General features: G+C 49.4%; 1 protein-coding gene across 25 annotated transcripts in view; it reads right to left on the reverse strand.

Annotated features, from left to right (window-relative positions):
- LOC119559408 (microtubule-actin cross-linking factor 1) overlaps positions 1–20199 on the reverse strand; it is a 69238-nt gene that overhangs the window by 10412 nt on the left and 38627 nt on the right. For 22 of the 25 annotated variants that reach the window (XM_037872501.1, XM_037872498.1, XM_037872502.1 and 19 more), the window contains 3 exons: positions 9266–19748; positions 7622–7768; positions 82–7559 (listed from right to left, as the gene is read on the reverse strand). In XM_037872501.1, coding sequence (XP_037728429.1) covers positions 82–7559; positions 7622–7768; positions 9266–19748 — 18108 coding nt within the window. The remainder of the gene's footprint in view (positions 1–81; positions 7560–7621; positions 7769–9265; positions 19749–20199) is intronic. The other 3 variants (XM_037872488.1, XM_037872490.1, XM_037872489.1) reach the window with 1 other exon arrangement.

Genomic DNA, 20199 nt, shown 5'->3' on the forward strand with positions numbered 1-20199 from the left:
TATAGACACCACGACAATGGAAATTAGATTTATAAATTTGAATAGAGTCGATTGAATTCCAAAATATCTTAACCACATTACCTGTTTAATGCTTCTACTTCAACCATATGCGGATCGACTTCATCCTTGAACGACTTGAGCTGTTCAATCTGTCGCTTAACGGCATCAATGTCCGAGCCCACGGCACCCAGATGTGCGAACTTGTCCTCGGCCTTGGTCAGGAACTTGAGGAGGTTCTGCAGTGTCTCGTGGAACTCCATGGCCTTCTCCATTGCATCGATGAGGTTCTCCTCGCGCTTGGCATACAGCGCTGTGATATTGTCCCAAGCGTTGTCCAGGTCTTCGATGTGCTTCTTCACCTCTGGCTTGTCGGGTTCGCCGCACATGTTCATAAGGTTGCTTCCGTGGCGACGCACCTGCTCCACCTCTGGTTTGGTCTGGTCAATCTCATGACGGATTTCCTGCAGCGCCACCTGTTGCTTCTTGATATCCTGTGGCTGAGCCGCTGGGGGCTCCTGGCAGGAAAGCGTCTCCTCCAGGTCCTTGAGGGTCTTCATGACGCTGTTTAATTGTTTCCAGAAGGGCTCGGCCACGCTCAGGATGTCGTCTAGAGAGCTGCCGCGCTTCTTGGTGGCATTTTGAACATCATTCCACAGATTGTTAAGCTTCTCCAGCTTGGCCTTAATGTCACGCACAGCGGGATCGGATTTGTTACCCGCCTTGGCGATCACATCGTTGGCCGCACGTTGTACTGCACTGAAGGCATCTTGACGCTTGTCTAGATCGTCCATTAAAGCATCATTATCCTCTATCTGCTCGCGAATCTTCTGCGGCAGGGCTGACAGGGGATCCAATTGATTGACCTGGTCCACGGTGTTGGCAAGAGCTCGCAGCATGCCCTCCAGCTTATCGGAGAACTGGCTAGATTCCTGCAGAGCACTCTCTAGCGCCTGCTGGCGTTCGCGCAGTTCCAAACGAAGTGCAGCATAACGGGCATTGTCCGTGTCCAAAATCTCGTTGATCTTGGCGCTATCATCATCGGCCACCAACGCACCCAAAGCCTCACCCGTCTTGTTCAGTTTGTCCAAAAGAGGTTTGTGCTCCGCAATTGATTGTAGCAGACGCTCGTTCTTGTCCTGCTGCAAGGTGATTTGATCGGGACGCAAAGCCGGCATGCTCAACCGCGAGATCTGCTGCTCCATGTCATCCAGCCAGGCGGTGAGTCCTTGATGGGAGTCGGCGAAATGCTCAGACAAGGGCAGAGCCTGCTCTAGAACGCCTAAACGCTCGCTGCACAGTTGAGCCACGGTATCGACGATCTCTTTGAGATCGTCCAATTTTTCACGAAGAGTGGCAGTATTCTCGCTCTGTGGCGATTCACGGAGCACCTTTTTGGAGGACGCCGTTACATCACGCACACGTCCTTTCTGACTGGAAATATCGTCGTTGATAGAACGATGCTCCTGCAACTGCGCACGAACCAATTTGGGCTCCATCGCCGGCAGATCCGCCTCACGCAGAGTTGTGTCCATTTCGCGGAACCACTCGAGCAGTTCATCAATATCACCGGTCACCTCCTTGGCACGTTGGTTGCTCAGGTGCAGACGCTCCGCCTTGCGTTGAATTTGCTCTACAATGGAATCGAAGCGACGGTTGTCCCTGGTCACAATGGTTTCAATGGTGGCAGCGCCTTCTCCTGGTGAAAGCTGGCACAGCTGTGGTCCCACTTGGTTGACACTGTCTAGAATTGGGCGCATATCGGCCAATTCACCCTCCAGACGGAGCACATCCGCCTGACGAGGCTCACTGGGAGCAAGGGCCACCTCAGCACTTTGCATCCATTCCACCAAACGGTTGTGGGCTTCATGAAATTGTTGCACCAAAGGTAGTGCATTCTGTGCACTTTTCAGGAGATCTCCACCACGATTAGTCAAGTCTCCATAACGACGTTGCAGGGAATCCAACTTATCCTTCAGTTGAATGGCTTCATCGTTGGAAATGTGCTTCATCAGCTCGGCTCCAGACTCTACCGTAGATTCCACATTCGAAGCGTGACCGGCAATGTTCTCGTTCAGTTCCAACAGATGATCCATCTGTTCCAGAAGCTTTTCAGCGTACACAGGAACGGACTTGAAGCGCTTCAGCTCCGCCTCCATGCTCTCCATCCAAGCCACAAGATCCTGATAACTCAAGACCAAGTGACGCAATCCCTGCCGGGATTCGGCGAGCAGAGCTCCAATATTGTCGCTGGCATCGACCAATCCTGTGTACCTCTCAGTCACACCGCGCACCTTCTCGCCCAGATTCACGGCCTCCTCGTCGCTGACCAAATGCATCAGCTGGGCGGCCACATCTGCAAGATCGGTAAAGTCGGGCTTCTTACCAAGGATCTCATCATGCAAGCGATCGTGCTCGCGGATACGCTGCTGGATCTTCTCTTCGTCGGTAGGTATCAATTCCATGGCCTTGACCGACCGTTCCGTATTGTCCAGCCAAAGTTCCAGCGGACTGATCTTGTCGTGGAATCGCTTCGCCACTTCCATGGCTTCCTCCAAATCCAACTCACGTTGCTCGGCTCCGTCGGTCAGCGCATCGAATCGTTTCATCAGATCGTTCAGCTGCTTCTCAATGGAGGCACGTTCAGCGGGTTCACAGTGATTGGCAACTTCTTTGCCTAAGTTGGCCAGAGAACCCATCGAGTTTTGGCGATCCAAAAGCATTTTCTTGAGGAACTTTTGCTCCTGCAGCTGTGCTTTCACCACCTTGTAATCGGAGCTTGGCGGCTTCTGATTAGCCACCATCTCCTCGGTGTCACTGAGCCATTTGGATAGACCAGCCAACGCTTCCTGGAACTTGCCCGATTGCAGCAGAGCCACATCCAAGCGGCGATCTCGTTCGTTCATACGTTCCTTCAAGTCGTTCCAGCGGTCATTTAGCTTTTCCAGGTCCTTTTCAATGATCGACGTAGAGACACCACTGCCAGCCGAGCGCACTAAGTCCCTTCCAGCCACATTAACCTTGTCAACATTGATGGCCAGTGGTTCCACCTTGCGCTCCCTGAAGTTACGGAAGTCCTCTTGCTGGCGGCGAATCTGATCTAACTCCGAGCCCACGGGCTTCATGCGCTTAAACTCATCGCTTACGTCTTGAATGTCATCCAGAGTCTGAGATTGGTTGTCGTAGAACTCGCGCAGGGCCTTTAATGTGGCCTGGAGGTTTTCCTCATGATCGCGCAATCTGTTATCCAAGCGACCCAAAGTCTTTCGCAGAGTGGAGATTTGCTCACGGGTCTGGGTGGTGTCTGCAGCGAATCCTGCATCCACCAAAACATCAGCGGCGCGTTCGGCATCCTCCAAACGTCCCACCAGACGATCCAATTTGTTCTGGATTTTGCCCACATCGTCGATTTGCACTTGAACAATCTTGATCTCACGGGCAGGTGGTGAAAGCTTCTCAATCTCCGTCTCCAGATCGTTCAGATCGATGCCTAAACTCTTCATTTGTTCATTAAATTGAGACACAGCGGTGGCTGCAGATTGCAGTTCACCACAGCGGTCATCCAGGCGTCCCTGCAGCTCTGCCAATCGATCGGCCAGTCCGTCGACTTCACTGGTCAAATGGTCAGCATCGCCACCAGCAGCCCTTGCCTCAGCACTGATATCCTTGGCCAAAGCCTTGAGCGACTGCAACGGCTTGCTCAGGTTGGTAAGTTCTTCGCGAATGGCCTTAACACGCTCTAGAAGCTTGGGATCCTTGGCAGCTCCACCCAGAGCATCGTGTGCTGCAAGACGATCCTCGCAGCGTCCCAGCGAATGATCCAGGTTTCGCAACTCATCATTGAAATCACCCAAACGACGTGAGCAGTTTTCAATCTCATGAGCTCGGGCAATCAAATCATTGTTTAGTCTCTCCCAGCGATCCCGAATGTCCTGCAGCTCCGCCTTAATAGGTTCCTTATCGATGTCACAGCTTGTGAGGAAAGTCTCGCCCAAACCCTTTGTGTTTTCGAACTCTCCGGAATGCTTCCAAACCTCGCTCCGGAAGGTCTGCAGGTCACGTAGACGTGTCTCCAGCTTTGCCTTGGATAATACACCGGGTGTCAGATCGGTCAACTTGTCCTCCGCGGTGCGGAGCCAGGCCAAGAATGTCTCCGAAGTCTGAGAGTACTTTTTGCAGTGCTCCATGCAAGTCTGTAGCCGTGTGTGGCGATCAACAGCTTCACGGCGCAATTTCTCCCACTGCTGCTGGATGCGGTCCAAATCACGTTTTACTCCACGATCCTGCTGGCGATCGGATATGTCCTTACCCTTGTTGATCAGCATGATTACCTCATGCTCACGGGCCATAACCTCTCGGTAAATCGGTTCATGAGTGTCGATCTGGTGCTGCAGTGTGGGCTTGTGAGCAGAAACGAGTAGCCTGTCTGTTAGGTTGGAAAGCTCTCCACCTAACCAACCAAGAGTCTTGGAGCAGTTCTCGGCAAAGTGGCGGCCATCGCGTAATGAAGCCTCCGTTTCTGCCTTCTTGGTGTCCAGTTTCTTCTGGAGCGCCAAATACTGTTTCTCCAGGGCGGCAACACGAGAGTTGACATCGGCACGCGAGGCGGGATCACCCAGAATGTTGCACAAGGTGGCGGCGGATTGCTCGACATCGGCCAGCAGCGGACGCTGTCCCTCGAGCTGACGCTCTAGGTTTTCGATCTTGCGTAGATTCTCTTGGTGATCGCCATCCGTGGGCAAAGCATCCAAGTTGTCGCTGATGTTCTGTAGAGCCTCACGAAGACGATTGACGGCGGCATCAAACTCCTTGGAACTATCAGCGGCACCGCCCAAACTGTTGGCACGGTCGTCTAGCTTCCCAACCAGATCCTCCCACTTGCCAAGGATGTCCTTCAGTTTCAGTTCGACAGCTTGGGCATCGGGTGTGCCTGCCAAATGGTCGACCACATCGTGTCCCAGCTCCTGGAAGTGCTTCAGTTGTGGTTGCTGAGTACGGAACTCCTCGCGAAGCACTTGCACCTGCTGCACTTGGCTCTGTACCATACGGGGATCGGAAGAGATTGGTCCCAGCACGGTTAGCATACGCTCCTTGCTGTCCAACCAGCTCTTTAGATTTCCATGGGTATCCAAAAAGTCCCTCAGTTTCTCGGAGAAGGCTATACGGTTCTTGCAGATGTCGTTGAGATTCTTCCATTTCTCTTGAATGCTATCGTTCTCCTGGCGCAACTGTTCTGCGCCGGGTACATCAGACTTGCGTCGGAGGATGTCCTTCACCTGAGCCTTTGTGGTGTCAAGAAGGCTCTGCTTCTCGTACATGTCCTCTAGGATCTTTCGCGCCTGCTTAATGCAGCGCTCGGCCTCGTCCTTGTTGGATACGGACTCCTTGGGTAGTTGGCGCTGAATGCGCTCCAGGAATTGAGCTAGCCCCTTAAGGTTCTCGTACTGCTTGCGAAGCTCCTCATTCAGGTTGTCTAGCTCGTGTTGGCGATCGTTCAGCCGTACGCCAATAAGCCCGTATCGGTTGTTGATTTCGCTCAGCTGCTGCTGCACCGGAGACAATTCAGACAGCTGGAAACCGTCCTGGGAGGATCTGCGGCTACCGAATCCACTGGAACCAGTTGATAGTGGCGACAGGATGCCTCCCTTGGTGGGGCTAGGGCTTCTGGCGTCTCCGGACATGCGGCGTAGCGGACTAGCCCGCTTAATCGGACTGTACGTAGAACGTTTGCGAGCAGGACTCTCTGGCCTGATTAGCGCATCATACTGTGCTCCAATATCGTTGATCTTGTCAATAGTTGGAGCATAGTCGCGGTAATCTTTGCAGATTGGCTTTAGCTCATCATGCTGCTGCTTAATCCTTTCCAGATCGATAGCGACCGGGGGAAGGCCATTAACGCGTGCCTCCGTGCTGGCTAGCCATGAGAGAACCTGATCCTTCAGGCCCTCGTAGGCCAGTTGCTGTTCGGCCTTCTGCTTGGACAACTTGGCGCGCTCATCAATGCTTATGTTAATGTTACGCCACTGAGATTCAAGTGCCTTGATGCGATCACGAAGTACTCCGGTGTCAGTAACATCACGCAGGCTGATCAGATCCTTGCCATTTCGCACACAATCCTCAAACTGAGGTGCCAGTTGATCTTTATCGCGGGATAGCTCGTGCATCCGGCGGGCCAGCTCCTCGGTGGGAAGCAGGCTAGTCTCACGGCTATCGAGACCCTCCTGCAAACTGGCCATGCGCTGCTCCACAGTGCTGATTTCATCCAGATACCTGCTTAGCCGGTTGTAAACGTCGTCCAAGAACTCGCCACGCTTGTTGGCTTTCTCATACAGCTTCTCGAACTTTACGGTCACATCATTTAGATTCGACTCAACCTTCTTGGCAATGCGGGCATTCGAAGCGCTGGCTAGCAGATGCTTGGCCGAGATTTGAACGCTGTCAATGCTGGCCTGGTGGGATTGAAGATCGGCGAGGAGGACCTTGTGCTCGCGGATCTGCTCTTGTAGACGTTCCTTGATGAGCGAGGCAGGGCGCAGGTTTAACTTGTACTTGTCTTCGGCCTGGTTGACCCATCCCACAAGACTGTCCAACGCATCCTGCACGCCCTGGGATTGCACCAGAGTCTTGTCCAGCGTTTTGCAGTGCTCGCCGAGATTGTCTAACAGCTGCTGATAATTGTTCTTCAGATCAGCAATTGGCAGCTCCAACTGATTAATTTCCATGGGACTTAGTTGACCGCCAAGGCTTCGCAGCAGATTATCAAGGGCCTGCTGTGCGTTGTCCACCAAACGACCACTGGAGAGCAGCTCGTTGTGCAGAGCCTTTGCGTCATTCATCTGATCCTGCACTGCCTTTGGGTCGCCGGCAATCGGCTCGGAGATAATGCGCGAAACACGTGGATGCACACTTCTCAGCCACTCGTTGGCCTTGTCCAAGGCATCCTGGTATTCACGCTGGCGTCCACCCAAGCCGGAGACACGATCTTGCAGAGCGTTGACCCGATTTAACAGATCCTTGTATTGCGCTGAGACCAAAGACACCTCTTGGCGGATTGGACTCTCGGCACTGGAGAGCGGCTCGACGTGAGGCAAGCGTTCAGGCAGTGAAGTACGGAAGTCGTTGAGAATGGCTAAGAACTCCTTGCTCTCGTCCACAAACTTCTGGGCAGCCATTGTAATGAACCGCAGATCGGCCTGGTGGCCAATCACATCACTCACAAATTCACGAACCGAATCCGCTTGCGAAGGCAGACGAGTCAAGTCGGACAGGGAACGTTCCTTGTCCTCCAGAGTGCGTCGGGCGACTTGCAACCAATCGGAAAAGACATCCAACTCGCTGCGTTGCTTTGTCAGCTCATCTCGACCAGCTTCCAAGCGGCGGAGCAAGCGCACGGTGCGATCGTTGACACGATCCACACGGGAACGCAACTCCCGGCCAGAGTTTTCCAAAGTGGTCACTTCAGGGGCAGACAAAACATCGCCACCGGTGAGCACGATCTGTCGGATTTGCTCCAAACAAGTGGCTACCGGACGCTGCTGAGACTCGATCTCATCCTTAATTTGCTGTAATAAGCAAAATAACATATTATTAGATTTCATAAGGCATATTGAGCCATACACCTCACCTTAAGAGCATTAATCTGGTTGCGCAACTCATCGATCTTTTCACGAGGTCCGCCGACACTTGAGATTTTCTGTTCCACAGTGGTGACCCATTTCAACAGATCGTTGACATTCTCTTCGCACATGTTGAACTTCTCGAATACTGCTTGCTGTTTAGACCCATTATAGTTTGGGAGGGCGAAATATTTAAATCATTAGAATACTTTAAAAACAGAAATAAATTCTTAGCTCGGTACGGGTCGCTATAAAAGGATTCATATAGAGGTTTCAAAGATATCGTAAATATTTATATGTCGGTAGACAAATGGAACACAAAATATATATAAAACACAAACATAGCTGGAAAGAAAACATTTAGTTGTTGAAGCAGTTGCAAGGCAAAGACATAGGGCAAAGCAATTTTATAGCAAGCACTTTAGTATTATAAAGTATAAAAGCAGGTAACATAAGCCAACATAATAATAAAGACATACAAACACCAAGGTTTACTACTTTGGGAAACGAGCACTACTGGGACTAGCAACTACGAGTTGTTTTACTTTTAGTATGCACTAACTACGGTTTAATGGTTTTGTTTTTGGTTGGGTTTCGCTTTTTTAACTTTTTATTTTGGTTAGTGTTAAATTTGGTTTGGGTTTATTTTTCAAATTAAAACTGCAAACGAAAGAATATATACAAAATATTTATATGTATGCTGAAAATAGGTAGAAAATTGGTATTTAAACAAGGTGTAAAAAATAAGAACTAAAGCCTGGGCTGGAAAAAATTTAACCTTTTTCCAAACGTAAGAGCAAAAGATAGAAACTACTTATGCATTGGGTATTTTGGGTATACCCCTTACATTTAGTCAGACCAGTCTGTAACCGCTGTATAGAGACAGTTAAAGTTTGGTCTGATCCTACATAAAATACTGCCTAGAATATAATGGGGAATAGGTAAGAGAAAGAGCAAGGAGTTTATATGTGCAAGTTCGAATAGAAAAAGATTCGTATGCTAGTGTTATAGACAAATCGAGAGAGTATATATAGAGTATTGAATATGGTGTCCTATTGCCGACGTCATTTATGTAGAGGAGTATGAGACATAACGCATTGGTCTTCGGCCTGACAAAGCGCGATCGATGGAGAACGATTTATATGGATGCATGTTTGTTGGATGTGATCTGTGATGTACTTGCTGACTCTGATTGCATTATTGTGGCTGCTGTCGCTTGAGAACTTAAAGCGATCTCAGCGAAAAATACGATATATAGAACATAAAACTGAATGCCATGCGCTGCAATATAAGAGATTTGCAAAATAAAAATAATTATGATTTGCAAATTAAAATTGCTGAATGCTTTCGTATTGGAGAAAGCTCACATCTTGGTTAGTCTGATGATATGGAGTTTGAGATTTAAGTGGAGACAGAGATAGACAGAAAGATATAGAAAGACAGCGCGCTGATCAAAATGTTTAAAAAAATCGAAATCATATAATATCGATAGTAGAGTATATACCAAACATGCCACGAACAAAGCTTTAAATTTAGAATTAAATTAATTTTGCTGTAATTTCTTGCAGTGATTTGTTGCATTCGCAATTTCGGAATCGAGATCAGTTGTGATGAAAATTGATAGAGTTCAGCTGACGTGGACTGAGACTTACCCTCTGTTCTGCCGGCAGGAGTAAACCCTTCTCGGCGGCCTTTACCAGGTCGATGTTGTTCTTCGGGTCATTGGCGTCGGTCAGGCGACCCTCGATGGCATTGATGAGCCCGCTGCTAATGGCAGCTGCCAGTGGTACAATGATCCCAGTGCTGGGGTCACGTACCACCGTCGATGACGGATCCACCAGACCCGAGCCAATGGCCTCGGCCAGCGTAAACTTGCGTCGCCGGATGATGTCGGGATGCATTTGGAAGGGATCAACTAGGCAGCCATTGGTTGGGTTGTACAGGTTGAAGGTGATGGCTTCTAGCAAACCGAATGAGCGCTTAGGCGTGCAGATCAGGCCACTCTCGTAGGCCTCCTGCAGGGTGCAAAGCTTCGAGGTCTGCGTGTTGAGCACATTCGCCTTGTTCGCATCCATCAAACCCTTGCGGAATGCTTCCGGCAAACGGACGAGCTTGGCCTTAGCCAGATCCTTGACCAGCGCGGAGTCGGGATCCACTACGCCCGCACTGGCGGCTTCCTTTAGCGTGTATACCTTGGGCGTCTCGATGACAGTCAGAGAATCGTTTGCGCTGTCGTCGCCGGCTAATGCGCTTGGCGTGCAGGCAGATACACTTGCTGGCACATAGGTCAGCATTGCGGTCTGCAGGTCCAGAGACTTGGACTCGGCCGCCTCTTCAAAGGTTATTGGTTTACGTAGATACACGATTAAAGTGGGATCGAAGGCAAAGTACAGCGCCTTTGGATCGACGAGTGTGCGCTTAGTGGTGTCCACGAGACCGCGTTCTACTGCTACCGAGTAAGGTACGAATTTAAAGCTATCGAAATCGCGAACAAAAGCGGTCTTGGGATCGATTATGTTGTAACGAATGGCCTCTTCGAGAGACATTTCACGCGGCTTGCTTATCACAACGCTTAGGGGCGTTTGACCTAACAATTCGACGCTATCCTGACGCCGCACCACATCGTTGCGATCGGTTAGTGGTCGGGTAACAGTCACCAAAATTCCGCGAGAGAGTGCCACGTCGAAGTTATAAGCTGACTTAGACTTGGGATCAAATACTCTACCCTTGGACACGTCAATGTCACCATTCTCGATGGCTTCTGTTAGCGGCAACTCCTTACCGGTGAGCTGGTTCTTAAACACTGTCGTCGCGGGATCTATAAAGCCCGAATGAATGGATTCGATTAGGTCGAGATATTCCCCGGTTGTCGGATCACAGAACTTGCCAGTATCGGGCCGATAAAGCTGCTGGCGCAACACGAGTTCAAGGCTAAGAAGGCGACGATTGGAGACAATTAAACCTCTGGCCCTAGCTACCTGCAAGTCCAAGTGCTCGCCATCTATATTATAACAACCCCTTGAGTCATCAATCAATTGTTCCTTGATTGCATTGGCCAGACGAAGGTACTTTCCAGTCTCGTGATGTTTGACCAAACTGGAAGATAAGCTAACCACATCCTCCACACATGCTTCGTTGAGATCAAGCTTGCGATTTGTAACCGGATGCAGAACCTTTCTTGTGAGAACGTCATAGAAGCCCATGGATAGTAGTTCGTACAGACCAAAGCCGGCGTTCTCAATGTCCACAATTAGACCCAGGCTCAACGCTTCGCCCAGAGGGACAAAGCTATTGCTTCCCGGCTCCCGAAAGACACCCTCCCTTCTATTAATTATGCCATTACGACAAGTCTCACTTAGCGTGAACATCTGTTCCGTGTGCTCATCAAAGTAGCACGGTAGGTGAGGGTTGATCACGAAACTGCGCATGCTCTCGAGCAGAGTGATTTGGCGACCAGTTCTGGGGTCGCTCAGCTTGCCGGTCTTGTCGTCAAACAGCCCCTGATGGATTGCTCGCTGAATACTGATGGGCGCATTGACATCCATAAGGATTCCAATATCAAAGGCATGCTTGAGGGTCATCGTCTGGTTGTTATACAGTAGCTTAGAGTTCTGGGCATCAATGATGCCGGTGTCCTTGGCGTGTGTTAGGTTAAACTGCTTAAAAAGACCCGTCTTGAAGTCCCTGATCTGCACACTATGCTCGTCTAGTAGATTGGTGCTTAAGGCCTCGGCAAAGCTAAGTTTTTCGCCCGACTTGGGGTCGACAAAGTGTCCATCTACCTCATCGTAAACATTTTTTACCACAGCTTCAATAAGGCGCAGTGGCTTTTTGGCTTCCACTAAAATACCTCTATCAAAAGCTTCCTTAAAGTCAATGGCATTGTCATCGACATCCCTCACCGTACCTTGTTTACTGTCCACTATTCCCGTCTCGGTGGCTACCCCAAATGGAATAATTTGGCCAGAACCCAGATTGACGACCGTCGAATCGGGATCGAGAATGCCCCTACGAATGGCACGTTCAGTTGTGAGCTTCTCGCGGGTCACCGTGTTGCTGAACTGGCCTGTCTTGGGATCGTAAAGACCACGGTAGACGGCATCCGGAAGGCTGCGCTTACGCTTTGGCGGAATGAGAATGCGATTCTCGAGAGCTTCGTGGAGGGACAACTTAGTGGAAGCATATGGATTAACCACATATCCAGCAATAGGATCGAGATAACCCTTTGCTATCGCTTCGGTAATCGAAATAATGGATTCTGTCCTTGGGTCGAGCAGCACAAGCTCCTCAGGATTGATAAGCTTTTGAGCAATGGCAGATTTCAGGTCAAGTTGCTTGTCGTCGATGGTGAATTTAGCTGTCGAAGGATCGTAGAGACCACGCAGTAGACAATCGACTAGAGACAGTGGCTTCTTAGTGCTAATGAGATAGCCCTTAACGAAGGCCTCATCGAGACTGATGTTGGGCGAGCTTAGGGTACCACGAACCGTGTCCAGAAGACCCACCTTGGCTGCCTCTTTGCCCGGCAAAATCTTGTCGTGATCGGCATCCTTGACCAACGTCGTCTCCAGCTCTACAAAGCCCATTTCAATGGCCTGCTGGAGAAGAATCTCCTCACCGGTGACAGGATTAAGAACCTTGCCAGTGCTGGGCATGTAGTATTCACGCTGTAGCAACTCTGGCAGGCTCCAGGTGACACTGTCGGTTTTCAGCAAACGCTGTTGCACACCAACATCGAAGGGCACTAGTGTATTATTCTTGTTGTCTTTGATTTGACCTGTGGCTGGCAGCACCAAATCATCTTCGATGGCACAATCCAGCTTGACTTCCTTCTTTGTGACAGTATCCACAATTAATGAGATCTTTGGATCCACTAAGCCGATTTCAATGGACTTTTGCACATCGACCTGGTTCTGACTCTCGGAGTCGAAGAGTTTTCCTGTCTCGGGGTCGTAGAGACCCTTGCGAACGGCGGCCTCCAGGGAAATGGGTTTGCGCGCACCGGGCACCAGGAAACCCAGCTGGAAGGCCAGCTCCATAGGGATTTCTTTAAGCGTTTGGATGTCTATCACCGTGCCAGCCTGCATGTCTACCACCCCCAACTCAATTGCCATACGCAGTGGAATAACCTCACCGCTGACTGGGTCGCGCACCGATATCGACTGGATGTCCAGTTTGCCACTGTTGATGGCCTCAACAATGGAGCAAACTCGACCATCGTCAAGTACCACCTGTCCGGTTTGTGTGTCTATTGTTACGTTATCAGTGCCTGGTTGTCGCTGATCCTCGGGTTTCGCACGGATGATCCATTGGCGAGCAATGCATTCAAAGAATTGTATTTTCTTGCCTGTCTTGGGATCGACCATGTGACCGGTGTGCCTGTCCAGAAGAGGACGTTCTAAAGCTGCAGTGAGAGTCTCGTATTTGCCGGTACTAAAGTTTTTTACCAGAATGGTTTCTGGGTTAAAAACGTTCATGTCAAATACTAAAGTATGGAAGGAGATTTTCTGGCCAGTGCTCGGATCAATAAAGTACTGGTTTTCGGGATCGTAGATGTTAAGCTCGCCCAGATTTTCGGGCGTCAGTTCGGTGTCTGCGTCCACCAGGTAGGTGACCTGATGCAGTACAATCAGTTTGTCGTCAATGATCTGCACTTCGTCTAATGGACTCAGCTGCTCCTCCTTGAGCAGCGTGGAAACAGTTTGAGACTGTTGTTCTCCATCTACTATCACCTGACACTCATCGGGGCTAATCAGTTTTTGGGAAATGGCATCGCCAATGGGCAGAGTTCTGGGCACATCTCGCTTGATAGTAGTTTCTGCAAACTCAGCAGGCAGTTCAACTACGTCACGGGACTCATCTAAGGGAGTGTTTTCAACGGTTGATGTTGTGGTGGTGGATGTTATAGTGGTGACTTTTGTTATTAATGTGGCGGGGATGGTGGAGATGTTATCCGTTGGCAATTCTTCCACTGTCTCAGGCCCAAATTGATTGGATTGTTGTGGTTTGAGTGTTTTTTCTGTGGTTAGAACATCTACTAAAGCCTTGCCAGCGAGGACGGGTGCTCCCACAATTGCAAGAGCGCCTAACTTGGCAGCATCCTTAACGTTCTGCAGAATGCTGGTGCCACTTTCCGACCCTTGTGGCCTTTTTTCCATCTCAATGAAATCAACTACGGATTGATGCTTGTCCGAAGCAGGCTGAGGTAGAACAGTACGCTCAAGATCACTTGAAGGTTGTGGATTTTCTTCACTAATGACAGTTGTCGTTGCGATCACTGATTTAATTGTCTGAGATGTCTCAATAGGTCGAGTTGGAATAGGTTGTATTGGCTCCTGATCTGGCGACTCAGTGTCTGTGTGTTCTGACTTACTTTCTTCACCGCTAGTTTTCTGTGATGTCTCTGAGGGCTGAGCTGGGATAAGTTGTACAAGCTCCTCCGCAGCAGATTCCTTCACCGTAACTTTAATCTCGTGGGGCAGGTTCGCCTCAGCGCCTGTGGTGGTTGTTCTAATAGTTGTTGTTGTTACTGTAGATTCTGTGATAATTGGGTCTTCAATGGTGAAAGTGCTTTCATTGAGCACTGTTGTACTGGTGTGTTCAGGCTTAGAAGAATTCTTAGTGATATCACTTGGCTTATCCATGTTGGAAGGCTCTTGGACGGCTGGTTCCTTTACTTGCACATCAACAATCTTGTCAGGTTTGCTAGTCACAGTACCTTCCTCAATCATTGGATGCTCCTCAATTGTTTTTACAGTTGTAATAGTTGTTATAGTTTGAGAACTTGCAATAGGTTTAATTTCGGTTTCTGTAATCGAGGTATCAGTGAGTTCATCAACAAATGGTGCAAGTGGTGCTGTGAAGGGCGGCTCGATATCGGGATGCATTTCTTTTTTACCAGTTCTTGGTTTGGGCTCTGGTTTTGTAGTGGGCTCTGGGGAAGGTTCTGTTTCAATGGTCGGTGCACGATTAGTTTCTTTTTCTGTGATCTGGGCCGGCTCTGGAGTTTTCTCTTTTTTAACCACCTCGGAAGTCGAGTCCGTTTTATCTGCATCGGGAGATACTTCTCCTTCAGCTGTGTCGGGAGTTTGGTCTTTTTGAACAGGCTTCGGGGATAACTCCGGTTCTTTCGTAACATCGGGTTCCTTCTTTGTTGGCTCTTCAGAAGTGAATTTAGTTGGAGATGGTTTTTCTGGCAAACAATCTGTCTCCTTAGTTGTCGCTGTGGTCACTGTGGTAATGGTTTCAGTTACTTTAGAAGAATTTTTTTTATCTTCCAACACTTCCTTAGGTTTCTCTGATACTTCATTTATCATTTCTACCATTGGACTCTCCTCAACAGTAATGCTAGCTGTGACATCTTCCACCACAACTGGCTCTAGATTTGCGATCTCTGATGATGTCTTTGAGGTAGTTACGGTTTTAACTGTTGTGGTGGTCAGTGTGCTTGTTGATTCAACGGTTAAAGGCCCCACTTCTTCATGTGGTAACTTTTTGGAATCCTGCTGATTTTCGTTGGCTATGAAGTTGGCAGTTGTGGAGCTAATAAAGTTATTCGTTTCGTCGAGGAGATAATCCACGTCACTTGGCACTTGTTGTGGCTGTAACATATTGCGGCGCTCCTGGTCAATGAAGCTGCTGTGAGGTTGCTCTGGTTTCGCATTGGACTTGGCATCTTCCGTGGGAGACTTCACAGACTTGATGAGGCTTTTAACGCCACTCACGATGGCTCCCCCGGCCAGTACAGGGGCTGCGATGACTCCGAGTGCCCCCATTTTGGCGGCATCTTTTACATTCTGTAACGTCTTTGAAGGCTCCTTCTTTTCGGTTTCGCTCAAAATTGAAACCGGTATTTCCTTGGTGGATTGCGTTGTGCTGATTACTTGCAATTCTTGTTTGCGTGTGTCCGAACTTACCACCACTGTCTGGGTGCGCTCCTCCACTACCACAGTTTGATCGATGCTAGTGGCTAGTGCAGCAATCGATTCCGGACTTTCTCCTGCCGCCGCCTTGGTCTCTCGAGTTGTGGATTCTTCGCGCAGGATTCCGAGGTCTTTAGCCTCCTCCAAGGTGCATACTTCACCGGTGTTAATGTTCTGGACTTCGTTGTTAGAAATGAGAACGTAACCCTGCATCAGCTCAATGGTTTTGGTTGTCACTGTGTGAACCGCACGCACAGTCTCCATTACCTCCGTCTTGGGAATGGGTTTCTGGGTAATCACAAAATCGGAGAGATTCTTTACCACTAAAATTCCATTTTCCATAGCTTGACGCAGAGGTACACGTTCCCCAGTGGACGGGACTGTCAGCGTCTGCGCAGCCACATCGATTATATCTCGCTCCATGGCAGTAACCACCTCTATAGCATCTGGTTTCGGTGAGTAGGGAATCGACATAATGAAGTTCTCCTTGATGGCTTGCTTGATGGAAATGGCTTTCCTTGTAGTTGGGTGCAGAACCACACGCTTCGAGGGTTCCACAAGGCCCTTTTCCACTGCCACTGGGAATATCATACCCACCGGAGGAATTTCGACTTTGGGTTTCTGCTGATCGTAACTTGGGTCGAAAAGCTTAGCTTCGATGGCTTCTGTAATGTTGAGGCTTTTATTCTTATGGCTGAATGTAGAATCATCAGCGTTCACAATGCCCTTTGTGATTGCCTCCTCCAGGGTACACTTCTCCGGTTTAAGCAGTTTCGAATGCGGATCCAAGACTTCGCATACTATCGCCTCATGGATGCTCAGTGGATAACCGCTCTCCGGATGGACAATAGTCTGCGTTTGTGGATCAATTAACCCCTGCGCTGCCAGCCGTGGCACAGATAAGCTCTTGGCCAACGGCATTAAAATATGATTCGTCTGTTCGGGTTCAAGAACTTTTTGTTCCACCGCTTGACTCAAATTAAGAAATCGATTGCTTTGAGGATCAATGATTTGTCCACGGCGTCCATCAATCAGTCCCGTGTTTAGAGCCTCACTTATGTTAACCACCTCACCTTTAGGATTGGTGAAGTTGCTTGTATTCTCGAGTATCTCACATGTCTCCTCGTCGATAATTCCCTTTCGTAAAGCATCCTTTGGCTTCAGAATAATCTTTCGCATTCTTTGCAACACTACCATTTTCTCCTCAGCTTTCGCCGGTTCACTATCAAAGGATCGCCCGCGGTGCAGCTGATCACGTGATACAATACCTCTCTCGTAAGCCACCTCCACAGGTATTTGTTGACCGGTTCGCGGATCGGTGACGAAACGTACGGTTCTAAGGGCTCCTTCGGCGGCAACCAATGGGGCACCCACGACACTCAATAGACCCAGTTTAGTGGCTGTGATCAGGTCCACAGGTTGTCCTTCAGAATCAAGTATAGTGGCGGTCTTGGGATCGTAAATAGAACGCGCTATCGCCTCAGTTATGGAAATCGCTTGCTTGGATGCAGGATCTACAATCTTAATTAGCTGATCGTCTATCAGTCCCTGGCGGGCGGCATCAAGAATGTTTTCAGTCTCCCCCGTTTGCGTGAAGATTACCAGCGCTGTTGAGGGATCATAGATGGCGCCCGGGGCAATTTGCAGAGGCTCTGGAGAGGCGAGCTCGCGCTGGCAGGTAAGAACTTCTACAAACTTGGGAGGCGCATCTTTTAGGAGTGTCGAAACCTCCAGCACATCTGGACTGTTGTTTACCCTAGTGATGCGAAGAATTGTCTTTTGGTTGGTGCCTCTCGTGACTGGGACTGTCTCCAGGATGATCTTACTCTCGTCGATGGCACTGCGCATGCCCTGCACTTGTTTCCTGCTATTGGTATAGTTTCCATAACTGTCCAGTATATCACGTTCAAAGGCTGACTGCACAGAGATCTTATCGCCGGTGCTGGGATCAATTACTGAAACTGATAGATTGTTTATAATCTTCTTGTTGATGCACTCCTCAAAGTTGACTAAGCGATCCGTGCCATGCACATGGAATACTCCTGTATCTGGGTTAAACAACCGCTGTTCGATGGCGTCTTTCAGCCGCCAACCTCCTGGAGGCAGCTCCATGATCTGCCGCTCCGTCACATTTTGTTCGATGTAGCTGCTCTTTTCCATATTTATGAATTCGGAAACTACACGCTGTGGCTTCACTAGTTCCTGGGAAATGGGAATCTCCACCGACTTCTCCACGTATTTGGTGTGCTGTGTGTTTAGCTTAATGGGCTCTGCTTCTGGTATGATCTGCTTGGTCACAATGGTAATGGTAGATTTAGTTTTTTTCCTATTAGTTGGCTCTGGCACGGTTTGGTTGCTGTCGGGAACTAACAAACCGTAGTTAAGAGCCTGCTGCACCGAGTAAACATTGTCCGTTTTAGGATCTTTAAAGAGCTGTCTTTCCTCGTCAATGAAACCTTGACGCACTGCCTCCGTAAAAGTGAGCAGCACAGTGTCGCCCGGCTCCTGGGAACCAGCCCTGATTGTCACATAACGATTAATTGTCCGCGTCACCGTCTCCGTGGTCAAAGTGATGTTAAGCAAACTGCTTAAAAGAAGAGCACCCTCTGGAGTAATAAACTTCCGCTCGATCGCGGTATCTAGGGGCACTGTCTCCCCGCTCTTGGGATCCAACAGATATCCCGTCTTCGGGTCAATCAAATTGTGATAGACCAAATCAAAGACACTAAGCTCCTTGCCACTGGCGTTTTGAACCCCGATGCCGCGGCTGAACATCTCGTACACCTCCTGGCGTACCAAACCCTCTTTTACTGCCACCTCAAGTGGAACTAGACTATCCCTACCAGTCTCTAAGGCAAAGCCCGTGCTCTTGCGACGCAAAAGATCGCGCGAGAGGGCCACATTAAAGCTAACGTAGTCATTGCTTCTCAGATCCTTGAACCCGTCAATGTCAAAGATCGATCGCTGCGCCACCGAGCTGATCAGGCCGCGTTCCACCGCCTCCGGAATGCTGATCAACTCTCCTGTCATAAAGTCGCGGTACTTGCACTCTGCCGGCAGCACGATGCCGTCGGCGATGGCCTCCTGAAGGGTGACCAGTTCACCCTTACGCTTGGTGATGCACTTAAGCAGATTTCCGTCCAGCACACCGGCCTCGATGGCCTGCATGATGCTTAACTTTTCGCGGCGCATGGGACTCGTGATCTGGGCCTGTTTGTCGAGCAGGTTCAGGTCGCAGATGTCCTTCAGCGTGTACGGTTTTACGATCAACTGACGGTTGCGCGCCTCCGCGAAGGTAAGCTTTTCCTTGGTCACCTCGTTTACGTACCGACCCGTTTTCGCATTTAGAACACCCGACTGCAGTGCCTCCTGCAGTGTAATCTTCGCATCGCGTTTCGCGTCCACCACTTCCCGAACACTCGCGTCAATTAGTTGGTTGGCAATGGCCGAGTCCAGACGGAACTTGTCGCCGGAATTGCGATCCGCTATCCAGCCGGCGCCATCGACCAGGCCATGCGCAATCGCATCGCTCAGGCACAGCGCATTCGACTTGATTGTCACCGACTCGTGCCGGATGAGGTAGCCGCGCTCGTAGGCCTCCGCCAGGCTGATCGTCTGGCCCGATTTGACGCGATACAGGCCGGTCTTGGTGTCCACACTCCCCGCGGTAATGGCGTCGGCAATGTTTCGGGGATTTTCGGGAGAACCCAGCTCCCCGGATGATTGCTCTACGGTGACAGTGTTGTTTACCTTGATCCGCTTCTCGGCCGTCTCGTAACCAGATTCCGCTTCGCTAATCTCGCGCTGAATAACCTCCAGGAGCGAAAGCTCCCGTCCGGTGGTATCCCGACCGGCTCCAGGCTGAAGCAACTGCCCGGCCAGCTGCGCATCGATTAGCCCCTGGTCGGCTGCTTGTTCCAGCGTGATGCGGCGGTCAGCCACCAACATCTCGCCGGTGCGCACGTCCAGGATGCGAAGCTGAATCGCTTCGCCGATGGTTAAAACGCGACCCGTACGCGGATCGCGAATTCCGGCTATATCGAGCACGGAATGGCTTCCCGGCTGTTGGGAGCGCTTAAGCGTCCGGATTTCGTTAAACTGAATCTGGGACTGGGGCAGGTTAGTGGTGCTACCCTCCTGATTAGCAGCATCCAAGCCATCGCTGCTGTAAACGCTCTTCGTAGAGCTTTTCGTTGTCTTCGTTGAGCTGAACCTGCAAGAGAACGTAAGATATCCATTAGCAGGCTTATTTGGCACGTTCAAATTGGAGCATTATTAGGGATATTACATTTTGACTCTTAGTGGGGCTTGGCTTACTCTCTTCAAGTATTCATATTTGATTGTAACGAATTTTCTTTTGGAACGAATTAAAAAACTCACGATAAAGGATATGACTTTGGTAAAAAAAATGTGAGAATATGAATAATTTCTGTACTGGTGCAGATATCATCGGCTTCTCCGAAATGCTTTTTGTTTGTGGTTAACATTTAAACAACAATTAACGATAAAGAAAATCTTGATTCACGCCTGTACTCATTATTTTCAAGTGTATTTCTAAAAATTTATAAAAATTCATTTTAATGTTATTTTATTATTTTTAGTACTGAAATATTTTTTTAGGCTACATTTTATTATGACTTCAATTAAAGTATTCAAGTATAAAT

This window comes from Drosophila subpulchrella, unplaced genomic scaffold, assembly GCF_014743375.2.
Source record: "Drosophila subpulchrella strain 33 F10 #4 breed RU33 unplaced genomic scaffold, RU_Dsub_v1.1 Primary Assembly Seq24, whole genome shotgun sequence".
Taxonomy (NCBI): Eukaryota; Metazoa; Arthropoda; class Insecta; order Diptera; family Drosophilidae; genus Drosophila; species Drosophila subpulchrella.